This window comes from Phalacrocorax aristotelis, chromosome 8 (assembly GCF_949628215.1).
Source record: "Phalacrocorax aristotelis chromosome 8, bGulAri2.1, whole genome shotgun sequence".
Lineage (NCBI taxonomy): Eukaryota > Metazoa > Chordata > Aves > Suliformes > Phalacrocoracidae > Phalacrocorax > Phalacrocorax aristotelis.
Window position 1 is genome coordinate 2,969,527 of NC_134283.1, and position 12,915 is coordinate 2,982,441.

A 12,915-nucleotide genomic window follows, 5' to 3' on the forward strand; every position below is an offset into this window, starting at 1 on the left:
CAGTCAAAAGCGAGCTTGACTCTCCTGCGTGGCTGGTCCAGATTCATCGTACTGTTACGTGCTGGTTACAGTGGAGCAGAGTTTGCTGGTACTTACCCTGCTGTGTCTGTTCAGGTATAAACCCACGAGTGAAGTCGGGGCGTTTTATGAAAATCCTTCCCGACTACGAGCACATGGAGTACAGAGATGTTTACACCTGCCGTACGTACCTCCTGCTGGCTGATGCTTCCCGCACTAAGCACACACAAGATGCTGCATGGAGTGTGACGTTGCTTGAAGCAATTTTTTTTGGGGTGGACCTTGGGACAGTACGGAGGGTGCTGGTTAGTCAGTTCTTTCTGTTGTATGTTAGTGGAGCGTTCTGGCAGTGATGGCGGGAGTAGGGCAGGCAATGAGGTATGTTGGTCTGCTTTTGCAGTGCTTTGAGTTAGAAAATTGTCCTGACTGGGTGCAAAAAGGAGGGTCTCTGTTCACAGTAGGGGAGCACTCACTCTGTTCGTCATGGATCGCTTCTCTCTTAGAAGGAAGTACTCAGGTACCCTGGTGAGCGCTTCCATAAGCAAGTTCAAATAAGCTGTGGACTGCAAAAAAGCTTTGTCTTGATCCAGATGAGCTGCATTTAGTTCCACAGCCCTTCCCAGTGAAAAATGCTGAGGGTTCCCATACTAATTCCCTCCCTGCCCAGTGTATCCTTTTAACCACCATCTCCCTCGCTCGGAAGTATTCTGCTCATGCTTCAGAGACTGTGATTTGCCTTTCTCAGTCCAGAAGCTGCTCTGGGTAAACAGTTCTTTCCCTCCTGATGTTGTGTTGAGGGAAGAACAGTAAAACATTGGAGTAAAACGCTCACTGTTCTGCAGGAGTTGGTGGGGAAATACTGATTAGTTTACGTTGATTAAGGAAGCCAGTACTGCTTGGTGCTTGGAGGGCGTGTTGAGCTGTCTCTAATGCTTCTTTGGGTCTGCATAGTTCTGCAGGCTCAACTTCCTAACTCACTGGTGCTTGGGAATGTAGTTTTTTGCACATGTTAATGAGCGGAGTGGATGCTGCAGGCTTACCTGTGCTAAAGAAAGCAGTCGAGCATGGATGAGGGATTCCTTTGTTGATTGTTACCTGGGTGTTTGCTCCAAACGTACCATTTGTGGTGGCTCTGAAATGGCATTTTGTGCTGTTCCCTCAGCTGTTAATTCTTTAGCTGCAGTCCCAAACTTGTGATGTCTCATGCCCCTTTTCTCTAGGGGTGTGTTGTATTACTTAGGGAGCAGCCAGTGTGGTTTAATATGCGATTGCCCATTTCCCTCTTTTCCCCCTCCTGTGTATTAAGACCGTATTGCCAGGATTTACCACGTGAGTGCTCCCTAACTCATATTCATGCAGCGTTAGCCAGGTCAGCTCAGATCGCTTTCCCCAGGGTTTTAAGCGAGCCTGGCTGACACTTAGCTCTTTCCACTAGCAGGTCAGTTATCACCAGCTGGAGGGCAGTAACTGCTTACATTGTTCCAACTCATTTTGCTTCTAGATATCTTGCTGCATCCTGAGAGTCCAAGAGAGTTATAGTGGATTAGGTCTTTTCCAGTCCAAGTGAGCTACCTCTGCTTATAGGCTGCAGATTTCACTGAAAGCTCCCACGTTAGGCTTTTTGCATTTTTCTGCCTGTGCTGCCCAAGCTGGACACAGGTAATAAAACGAGATTTAGTTAAAACAGTAACATCTGAAAGCATCTGCTCTCCTCCTGTTTTAACAACCTGTTCTGGGGTTGTAACTTGTCTGTTCACACCTATGGTGTCTGTGGTGTGCCAGCGCTGTGATGCTTGCTTGAATCGCTGTGATCTGCGCAGTGTCCTGGGTCTAACTCTAACAAAGAGCACAGGCGTTACACCTTTCCCAGGCAGCTTTCTGTTGATGGGAGCTCGGGCATGCACTGCTTTGCCTGGCCCATCCCCAGCTGGATTTGGGCTGCCTTCCCATCTGAAGAGCGTGCAGGGCTGCTTATGGCAGCATCGGCATTATCCAGGCTGAGTGGGAGTTGTACTGAAGTGTCCGGTGGATGTATTTCTGCTCCGTTTGGCAGGATTTGGGCTCAGAAATTTGGGTAGGCAAGAAGCTTCTTCCAGATTGAGAAAAACAGGCAGCATGCATAGCAAAGGAAAACCTTGGAGAAAGACCCAAGTGCTGTTTTCTTTCGAGGAACAGGGAGGAAAATGACTATCAGATCCATCCTGTCTCCCGCCAGGGAGAGCCAGAGCTGGAATTCATCAGATTCTTCCTGGAATGAATGTAGCTGCTGGCTCGTTGGAGCCCAGAGACGCCCCAAGCCTGAAAATGGAGCTGTGCTTTTGCTTTGAGACTTGTTTGGGCCTTTGGCCAAGTACCAGTATTTTCCCTAGTAACTTCCTTTCCTGAAAGAACAGGAGGAGGAGGAGGCCACAGCACCCTGAGCAAGTGAGGGAGGCAGCGTGTCCCTTAAGGTGTCCCTGCTATGGGCGTTGGTGTGTAGGGGGGGTGAGGCTGGGTAAAGTGCTGCTCGCATTGCTGCCTGTATCCCGTCAGCAAATCTGGAGAATTCTGTGGTGCCAAACAGCTGGCTTTTCAAAAAAATTTAAAAAAGAGAAGAGCCGCCCACAGTAGTGGTGCAAGCTAAGCACAGAAGCTGCTCTCCAGTGGGTAGGATTCTTCTGGAGGTGAATGGGATTTTTTGGCCTCCTTCACCCCTTTGCAGCCCCAGTTTTCTGGGTGGTCGGGGCAGATGGTGAAGCAGGCTCTGTCTGTGACTCAGCCACGTTTCCCAAACTCGGCTCCTGGTGACCTGAGCTGTGGCTGGAGCCGGCTGTTTACTCAAAGGGAGCACACAAACTGCCCTCGACGGGCATGTGCCTTGGAGTGGAAGGGCTTGCCTTGTCAAGCAGATACTTTTGGTGCTATTGGAAAGTCCATTGATTGTAGCTACAGCTCTGAAAGCGCTTCTGATAGGAGCTGGGGGAGGAGGAACATCCTCATCACTCTTGGATAGCTTAGCACCAAGTTTTCTGTCCTAAAAATATATATATAAAAAAAGCTGGGTTTTATCAGCTCCATGCCAGAGAGGGTAGAAGGCAGATTGTGGTGGGTGGAGCGGCTTATGTACATACCATTTATTAATATGTAATTACTAAACTGAGACGAGAAGACTGGGAATGCGGTTTGCTTGCTTGCTGTAGAGCTGTTTGTGCTGCAGTCGGTTCACTTGGGTGAAATCAGGCCATCAATCTTAAATTGTTTACTGCACAGGAAAAAGGCTCCTCCAGGCCAGTTGGCAGCAGCTCTGGACAACCCTCCCCGCTGTCCTAAACCTCTGTGGAAGTTCTCTGCTTTGGTGTAATGAAAACACTCCTATAGTTCTTGCTATCTTAAGCAGTTAATGAAACAAAGCTGTTGTAACAGCTGCACTGAAATACAGTTCTTCTTATAAATTGATGCAAAGCAAAACCCATTATTCAAGCCAGTCCTGTGGCCTTCTGACTTGGCCACGAACGTCATTGTAAGGCAAGTGTAGTATCTTCTTGCCATCTTAGAAATAATCTCCATCCTCTTCTTCCCACCCAAAATGCCAGCTTTTGTGTAATGTCTTCATGTGAAGGTAATTACTGGTCACGTCAGGAAATTGTATGGACAGAATTCATGGCTGAACGTGTGAGGACTGGAGGCAAGTAGCATCTCAAACCTCCTCTCTTGAGGAAAGCTTAGTTAAGATCGTTCTGTAATGGGCATTTTCTCCTGCTTGCTGAAAATATTCCTCCTTGTCTTTCAGTTTCACTGGGATTGAAAGTGCACCCAGCTCTGAGTTGAGAAATGGGGAAGCCTCACCTGCTGCAGTAGGCTTTGAGAGGGACTTGGAAGCAGCTTTTAGGCACTGCTGAAACGTAGCAGCTTACTTAGAATTTTTAAGGCCGTTACTGACCTGGTAACATCACCAGATCTCCTGAACTGGCATGGTCTGTGCGCTTTGCCCATGCTCTCTCAGTGGCTGTTTTTAAGGATGCTTAGCTCTGGAGACAAGTTTGTCTCTACAGGGTGGGGAAATTCTTTGAAAATATTCAAATTTCCCTTACTGCTTTTGTGCCTTTCCTTATTTTCTGTTGCTTTGCAGTCTGAGGCATCAGGTGCGTTTTTGGTAACTGGAGATGGCAGATACTTTATTTGTTTTTAGCTCTGGGTATATCATGTGATTTGCATTAACGGGACCATGTCGCAAAAGTTTTCTGAGAATTCCTGGAGAGGTGTCTGGTTCTGTAAAAGTCCTGGAAAGTAACTCCTGCCCCTGCACTGGGCCAGGAGCAGGGCTACAGAGAAAAAACATAAATTTGTGTGAACCGGTGGGAGGCCTCAGTTCAGAACTGCCTGGCTGTGGTTGGGTGTAACCGGTTTTCCTTAGGAAAGGCAGTTGTGGGTGGTATTGGCCAGTGTTGTGCGCAGTCTGGTAGCAGTCCTCCTTTTATTTTATTTCCCCAAATCCCAATTCCTTAGCGTGATGTGCTCACTTCAGTGTCTCACTGTTCCCTAGTGCTGCACCGATACCGACACATCCTGGGATTATGGCAGCCGGACATCGGGCCCTATGGGGGACTGCTGAACGTGGTGGTGAGTGAGCACCTCATTCTGGGGGCTGTGGTGTCGAGGACTGATGAGTCTTTTGTATACCGCTTTCTAGACCTGGTTGCCATCTCCGTGCTATTGAGAAGTCCCAACAGTCATCCCTCAAGCAAGTGACTGAGACCCAGAGGCTGCTTCTTGGATCTTTAAATCATCGCCGCCTTTCTCCAGACAGTCTTTTTGTTTTTCAGCTGTGCTCCAAACAGCCGCAGAAGCACGCAGAAAACACGAGCAGTGGGAAAGACTTGATTTAGAGTTTAATGCTGATATTCCAGTGGCTGGCACAGGAGTCCATTCCTTGTGCATCGAGTACAGCAAAGGCTTCAGCATTGGCCCATCGCTTACTGCACTATCTTGGCCTGCAGCTGAACATTTTGCAGAGGGTTTTGTGCTTGTGTTCATGCACCTCTCCCTCCTGTAGTTTGCTGTGCTTTTCACCAGCCATGTCTAAGACTAACGCATCAGATGTAGCAATATTGGTGCATGACCGGTGCAAGACCCGTGGAGTCTGTCAGCTCTTGTGCTGCTGGGGAGAGCAGTTGATGTACAACGCTTGACTCTGCGCTGGTGAGAGCTGGACCTGCCTGAAGCCCTTGCTCTTTGCACCGAGGGTCAATAGCTGACAGGTTGAAGCATAACAAATCATGAGGCCTTTGGGTTTTGCAAGATTCTGTTCCATGAACTGGTATAAGAGTGCATCCAAGTGTACCAATACTTAGATGGTATTGTGACCTTATAAAGACAAGTGTGCCTCCGTGGCGCTGCTCTGCTTTTGTCTCAGATCTCTCTGCTTAGGAAATATCCTTTCTCTGGAATTGCAGGGCTTGAGGGGAAGGATTCTGTTAGGCGTGCAGGAAGAGGGCTGGCACTTGTACCTCTCAGCAGAGGAGATTGTTGCTTCCTGTGCTGTCTGTGAGTAATAGAGCCAAATAATTCCTTGTCCAAAAGGCGCGGATAATCATGAGGAGCAGAATTCGTCTATTCGAGTATCTGCCAGCATGAGCCCTCAAACCAATTAGAGTTTGTCTAGCTGTGTGGTCTCTTCAGTGCGGTCTCTCCCTCTGGATCCTGCGCACGAAGCACCCGTCACAAAGTCGTTTGCAGTAATAAAGGCCTGATTGTTTTCCAGTGGTGCAGAAAGCCTCGTAAAGAAACCCTCTCCCTCTTCACCAAGGGTGTGCTGTGAGTGCATGTGGTCTGGTTTAATGGCTGGAAAGCAGTTTGGAAATGCAGCAAGCTGTTCTGCAGCTCCTGTTCTGTTGCAGAATAGGCCCTGGAGTTGTTTGCTGCAAACTCAACAGAAAGCATGCAAGGCTGATCTTGTATTCTTTGTCTCCCGTCCCCCTGCAGGTAGACGGTTTGTTCATCATCGGGTGGATGTACTTGCCACCTCATGACCCTCACGTTGATGATCCCATGAGATTCAAACCCCTCTTCAGGATTCATCTCATGGAGAGGAAATGTGCAACGGTTGAGTGTATGTATGGTCATAAGGGACCTCATAACGGCCACATCCAGGTGAGCTCTAGCTCTTTCAACATCTGTCCTAAGTGCAGTGTGTGTGTGTGTGTGTGTGCATGAACATTGGCTCTGGAAGTGATTTCAGCAAAAAACTGTATGAGAATTTTATTTAAGGGATGTTGCTTTCACCACCTTGTTGTATGTGTGGATGCCAGCTTTACGCTCATTATGTGTCTGACAAGTTGTGTGGGCTTTTCCGTGCTCTGAATTTGTTTGCTGGCAATAGTACAGCAAGGCTGTTATACTGTCTTCTGTTGGGCTGGAACAGGGTGGCAGGGTGGGAGCACCAGTACATGTACAGGCTGGGGGAAAATGGCCTCGTGCAGCTGGTGGATGTGTCCAAGCAGACACAGACTTGTTCTCTTTTACAGCTCTTTAAGGTGAGACCTTGGGAGGGTGATGTAGCATCCATTCAGTATATTGGGTGCTTTGAAACGCTTCCTGAGAGGTTGTTTCCTTTTTCTTTGGAGAAGGAAGCTCAAATATAGAAGCGACTTAGAACCACTATCTTTCATTAGAATGCACTGGGGTTTTATTCCTCTGTTCCATAGCTGATGCACTCGGGATCACTTCATGATTTCTCTGTTGTAGCAAATTCAGTAACACTTGTGTAAAGCATTTACTCTAAGCTGCTTAGTTACATCTTCCTAGGCGTCTCTAAACAGGTCTGTAACCTGTTAAATTCTTCTCCGTGGTAACTACAGATTGTAAAGAAGGACGAGTTCTCCACAAAATGCAACCAGACAGATCACCATCGGATGTCAGGTGGAAGGCAAGAGGTAAGAGTGCTTTGCCAAGAGTCTGCGTTAAGGCTGCTTGTATGTCCTTGGGCTGGTTAGGGCTGGGATACAGTTAATTTTCTTCCTAATAGCTAGCATGGGGCTGTGGTTTGGATTTGTGCTGGAAACAACGTTGATAACCCAGGGATGTTTTCACTCCTGCTGAGCAGGGCTTGCACAGAGCCAAGGCCTTTCCTTCCCCTCACCCTACCCCACCAGCAAGGGGCTGGGGGGGCACAAGGGGTTGGGAGGGGACATGGCCGGGACAGTGACCCCCACTGATGACCCCAGGGATGTCCCACACCATGTGGCATCAGGCTCAGCACATAGAGCTGGGGGAAGGAGGAAGGGGGAGATACTCAAATTTAGGCTGTTTGTCTTCCCAAGTCACCGTTAGTCGTGATGGAGCCCTGCTTTCCTGGAGACGGCTGAACACCCGCCTGCCCATGGGAAGGAGGGAAGGAATTCCTTGTTTTGCTTTGCTTGCGTGTGTGCAGCTTTTGCTTTACTCATTAAACTGTCTTTATCTCAGCTCATGAGCTTTTTCACTTTTACTCTTCCGATTCTCTGCCCCGTCCCACTGGGAGGTGGGGAGTGAGCGAGTGGCTGTGTGGGGCTTAGTTGCTGTCTGGGGCTAAACCACAACAGTCCCCTTTCTGGAGATAAAGCATTGCTGCCTTACCGAAGCCCTTAGCTAACACTGGGGTCTGGGAGGTGGTCTTCTGCCTTCTAGTTTCCGTATATCTGAACATACATGAAAACCCAGGCTGGTAGCCTCTGGCTGATTTACTATGGTCTTTTTTTAAGTGAGTAGAATTAATCTGTGGCTTGAATCAAACTGGCCACTGGTCAAACGTGACCACATTTGAAGAATTGCAGCATCTGGGGGAACCTCTTCTGTACTTGCCAAGGAGTGGTTTAAGGATCCAGTGTATGGGATCAATTCAGTGTTACACCTGCAGAATGACCGGGTGGAGACCCCGTGCCTTACCTCAACATGTAGCGGAGTGTTGGAGTAGGCTGTTATGTCCATCCTGTCGAGCAAAAAGCTGCTTTAGGCAGTTCTGTGTGGCAAGGTGCTCTTTGAGCCCCAGCACCCTTTTTCGTCCCATGCTGTGACACCATTCCTGTTTGATAGCAGGCCTGCCCAAAGATGCCATGCAGCGGTCACCAGCCACTGATCTCTGTGCTATTGCTGTGTGTATAATGCAGATCTTTCAGAGACACAGGCCTAATACCGAGTACCAGCTGCATTTGAATACCTACCTGCTTGTCAGTGGGACACCTTTCTAGTGCCTGTCGTCTTGGTCGAGGGATTAAGAGCTTCATTTGGTTGTTTATCTGTGTGTCCTGGTTTCAGCTGGGATAGAGTTAAATTTCTTCCTGGTAGCTAGTATGGGGCTGTGTTTTGGAGTTTTGCTGGAAACAGCGGTGATAATGTGGAGATGTTTTAGTTGTTGCTAAGTAGCACTTACACTGGTCAAGGGACTTTTTCAGCTCCCCATGCTCTGCTGGGTGCACAAGGAGCTGGGAGGGGACACAGCCGGGACAGCTGACCCCAACTGACCAAAGGGATATTCCATACCATATGGCGTCATGCTCAGTATATAAAGCTGGGGGAAGGAGAAGGAAGGGGGGCATCGGGAGTGATGGCGTTTGTCTTCCCAAGTAACCGTTATGTGTGATGGAGCCCTGCTTTCCTGGAGATGGCTGAGCACCCGCCTGCCCGTGGGAAGGAGTGAATGAATTCCTTGTTTTGCTTTGCTTCTGTGTGCAGCTTTTGCTTTACCTATTAAACTGTCTTTATCTCAAACCATGAGCTGCCTCACTTTTACTCTTCCGATTCTCTCCCCCGTCCCACCAGGGGGGAGTGAGCGAGCGGCTGCGTTGGTGCTTAGTTGCTGCCTGGGGCTAAACCATGACACTGTGTCAGTTATATCCAGTAAGGCAGATTCCTGACTCAAACTACATGTTTTAAGGTGCAGGTATAAATGTCGGGATGAGAAGCCTCAGCTAATACCTGTTCCAGGTAGTGGTGTTTGCTGCCAGCTAGTTAAACGTGACAAATGTGATATTTCAGTTGCTTCAAACAAATGCTTTAAAATGTCTGTCTACTGATGGGAAACAGCTGGGTGAAAGGTTTAGTTAAGTGTTTTCTGGTTCTGTAGCAGATGAGAAATGCTTTAATACTTTCAAAGCACTGCGTTAAGTGTGCGTGGCATTATGGTAATTGGAGGATCTGGCTTTAGAAGATAAAGAAAGCAGGTTTGGAATATCACTTGGTGGGCTGCAATCTTAGTGTAAGCTGTTATCACGCTAACTCGTGGTAGGGTATTAACTTGTCAGAGCTGTGTAGAGGTACTTGAGGAGATGTTTTCAAGGCACTCTTTGGATTTAGATGCATTGGTATTAAATCAGCAGGATTTAACCTAAATCTTCAGTGCCTTTCAAAAGCATGTTTAACATGCCACGATAGGACACAGGAGTGAGCTTATGGGCACACAAATGAGTTACCGCAAGGTAAGTCTGGATGTAAAGTAGTAGTAGATCAGCTACTTTGCAGTAACGGGTGATGCTTATGGTTTTATTCTGAGGAGGCATATTGGTTCTACCTGTGATTTATTTGAAGGGAAGCATGTTTGTTGTGTGGAGTCTGGCAAGCACAGGGCAGTTACCATTATCACTACTTGTTAAGCGTGTTTCCAGGCCAGCTCTGTAGCAACACGTGCTTGTTCCCAAATCCAGCCATGATCCTTTGCCTTTGGCAGAGATTATGCCCACTCTGTGCCTCTGCTGGTGGATTGTGCTGACGAGGTGAAGTCATGTTGTGGTACATCGCTGTTGCAAAGGGAATGCTTTTATCTTCCCCCTTTGGCTTCTTCCTGTGCTGCAGGAATTCCGGACGTGGCTAAGGGAAGAATGGGGTCGGACTCTGGAAGACATCTTCCATGAACACATGCAAGAGCTCATCTTGATGAAGTTCATCTACACCAGCCAATACGAGTAAGGGCACCAGCTCTTTCTAGGTATTGAGGCTGTGGCAACTTCAGGAGCACAGTGGCTTATTTGTTCCAAAGATGGGGTGCTTGCAATGGGCTTTAACAGCCAGAGGAACGTTGTGTCTCTGCAGGCCTGTGCAAAAATACGGTGAAGTACGGTGCTTTCCCGTTTTACAGAGGGATGAGGTGTAATGACAGCGGTAATAACAAGGTTCCAAGTTCTATACAATAGCTGTGCACAGTAAGGTGGCTTTGAGTCATTTAACTGTCTTTAATTTGAAGACAGAGCAAATACCCGTGAGCCCAAGGAGCTATCTGCTTATTATCCATATTAGTAAGCAGTATCCTTTGTAGTGGGCTAGGCAGAAATCAGAGAACGTGGGGGGGGGTTTAACCATCACTGCTGACTTCTAATAGCAGGCACCTCGCTGTAGCAGATGGTTAAATATGCTTCACTCTTAGGTTCTCCAGAAATCCCAGGGAGTGAGGAGATTTATTGTGACCTTGCTGCAGGAGCCTCCTGGTGTGCTAATAAGGACTGGTAGAGAGAACTGAAGGGAGGGAGTGCTCGCATAGATCTAAAGCAAAATGTTAAGCTTGTTGGTATTGCTGAAAACACAGATCCCGCCTGTCCCTTGATGACAGCTGCCTGGAGGAGCAGACTGCAAACACATTCTTTGTGTTGAGGAATTCTCTCTTAACCTCTCTAACCTTTTGGTTTTTGCACAGCAACTGCTTGACATACCGACGCATCTACCTCCCTCCTAGCAGCCCTGACGACCTCATAAAGCCAGGTCTCTTCAAGGGAACATATGGGAGCCACGGGCTGGAGATCGTCATGCTGAGTTTTCATGGAAAGAAAGCGAAGGGGACTAAAATCACCGTGAGTGTATTTTCTTTTCTCTCAGATGCTTGTCAAGGTATTCTCGATGCCATGGACCTCTGTCTGGGAGGTGGTCAGTTGTTGCCACCCCAAACCCTGTTCTTCCTGGGGATTGGTGGCATTGGGTGAATCTTAACACGTGCAGAGTAACTAGAACCTGCTCTGCAAAGTTTCTCGTGACGCCACCTGGCTCCCCCGCCTTTTCTCTCCCTTCCAGCTGCTTTCTGTGAGCAGCTGGTAGCAGGTCACTGGAGATCACTGGCACGTGTCTGAGGAGCGGGTACCAAACGTTGGCAGCTCTTCACTGAAGGCAGGCTAGCGAGCTCCTTCCTCTTTGCAGGGAGGGATTCTGACAAAATGGAGTTGCAGCTTTGGCTTTCTTTCACCCTTGCAAGTACAGCCTGGCTCATAGCTTTTGCTTTAAAGTTCTGTTTCTGGGTGGGGGAAGGCAGAGGTGATGTAGACAGCCGAGGGGACAGTGAAAAAGGTCCAAGGGTGGGGGAATGTTGCCAACTTGGTGGTTGTAGATTGGGGTGAACTATGTAGAAGTCAGATGATGGATGTGGGGAGGATACAGGTCTGAACTCTGTAGCACCCTGCCTCTGCAGCCGTGCTTTTGCTTCCTGTCGCTAGGGAGATCCCAACATCCCAGCTGGGCAGCAGACTGTGGAGATCGACCTGGCGCATCCTCTCCAGCTGCCCGACATCGAGAACCTTCGCGATTTCAGTGAGCTCTCTCGCATCGTCCTGGAGGTCCAGGAGCAGGTGCGTCGGGAGGAGCAGGAGCGGGAACACTGGCAGGAGGAAGAGGACCGCTCCCAGCAGGCTGCCTCCCAGCCTGCAGCAAAGCCCCTGGAAGGAGAAGGTGCTGAGGGGGAAGAGACTGCAGCTGGGGCGGAGGGGACAACCCAGGACAAGGCACCAGCTTCCCAGCCCTTCGTGCTGCCCATGGGAGTCATATCAAGGAATGAAGATTATCCCCGGACCTGCCGAATCTGGTAACGGGGACTAGTGGTTTTATAGCCTAGTCGTGCCAGTCACTTTGAAACAGAAGCAGCGGGAGTCTGAGGCGTATCCTGTATTTGCCCTTTTATCTCCCAGCCCCTTGTGCTCAGATTTGCTGCTGCTGCCCTATCTCCCATGCTCTTGTTTGCTCCCTCTCTTTCTTACCTCACTGTCATCTGCCACCCTGCTTCCTTGTGAGATTTTATCCTCTTAATTCTAAGGCTAGCACTTCTCCTGTATTCCACACCCCCCTTTTTTTCCTATGTTTTGTTTCCCAGAGCTGCCCAGCTAGTATGTTTGGAGATCTGTTCAAGCTGCTTCCTATTTCTGCATGTGTCATTTGTGTTCCTTGGCTGTGGGAACGCGGTGCTCTCTCGCACCCCTCCCTGGCCTCTGGTGCCTTGGGGCAAGCTCTGGAAGGTGCTGTAGGTGCAAATATGCAGAGAGCCTTGTTGAATGGGACCTGGAGTCAGCGAGCAGCATACTAAATGAAGTGTGGAAAAAGAGCCCAAAAGCTGACGCTTAGGCAGGTGACCTTCAGCCAAACATCTGTGCTCATGGAAAAACCTACCAATAGCTGGTTAATCCCAGAAGGCCCCTGCTGTCACAACTGAGTTGTGTTTGAATAAAACCCTGCTCCACCTGCTGCTTGCTTGGAGGTTAGGCTGACCTTTAGTCCTCCCCAGCTCCGGTTAGATTTTTCTTTTTTTATATTTTTATTTCTTTCCCTTCCCCTGGGTTTTGTCGCAAGGTTTGCCTCTCTGGTCACCCTCTCCACGTGCCTTTCCTTTTCTGTGAGGATTGTCCGGGCCTGGGTTGATCCTTGAGTTGCAGAAATAAATCTCAGATGGATTAATGGGCTGAACTACAGAAAAATTCAGCCTTGGTGTGCAGGTGCTAATTAGAAGAGCCAAAAGCAGCAACCTTCAAATAGCAACGGAGTGTTTCTTTTCTTAAAGTGGTACCACACAACTCCCTGTTCTGTAGCACCTGGCTGTGATTCACAATGGCTTGATCATTCCTTTGTGTTTGTTTTTGTTTTTTTTTTTTTTTAAATTTTTATGACACATTGGGTAATTACGACTGTCCTCCCATCTTT

General features: G+C 48.5%; 1 protein-coding gene across 5 annotated transcripts in view; it reads left to right on the forward strand.

Annotated features, from left to right (window-relative positions):
• The window catches only part of FBXO31 (F-box protein 31), a 29,376-nt gene that overhangs the window by 10,669 nt on the left and 5,792 nt on the right, over window positions 1-12,915 (forward strand). For 2 of the 5 annotated variants that reach the window (XM_075101207.1, XM_075101210.1), the window contains 7 exons: window positions 115-201; window positions 4,541-4,617; window positions 5,980-6,147; window positions 6,855-6,929; window positions 9,823-9,932; window positions 10,658-10,811; window positions 11,445-11,809. In XM_075101207.1, the coding sequence (XP_074957308.1) occupies window positions 115-201; window positions 4,541-4,617; window positions 5,980-6,147; window positions 6,855-6,929; window positions 9,823-9,932; window positions 10,658-10,811; window positions 11,445-11,809 (1,036 nt within the window). Of the gene's footprint in view, window positions 1-114; window positions 202-4,540; window positions 4,618-5,088; window positions 5,812-5,979; window positions 6,148-6,854; window positions 6,930-9,822; window positions 9,933-10,657; window positions 10,812-11,444; window positions 11,810-12,915 lie in introns of those variants that run through there. The other 3 variants (XM_075101209.1, XM_075101211.1, XM_075101212.1) reach the window with 2 other exon arrangements.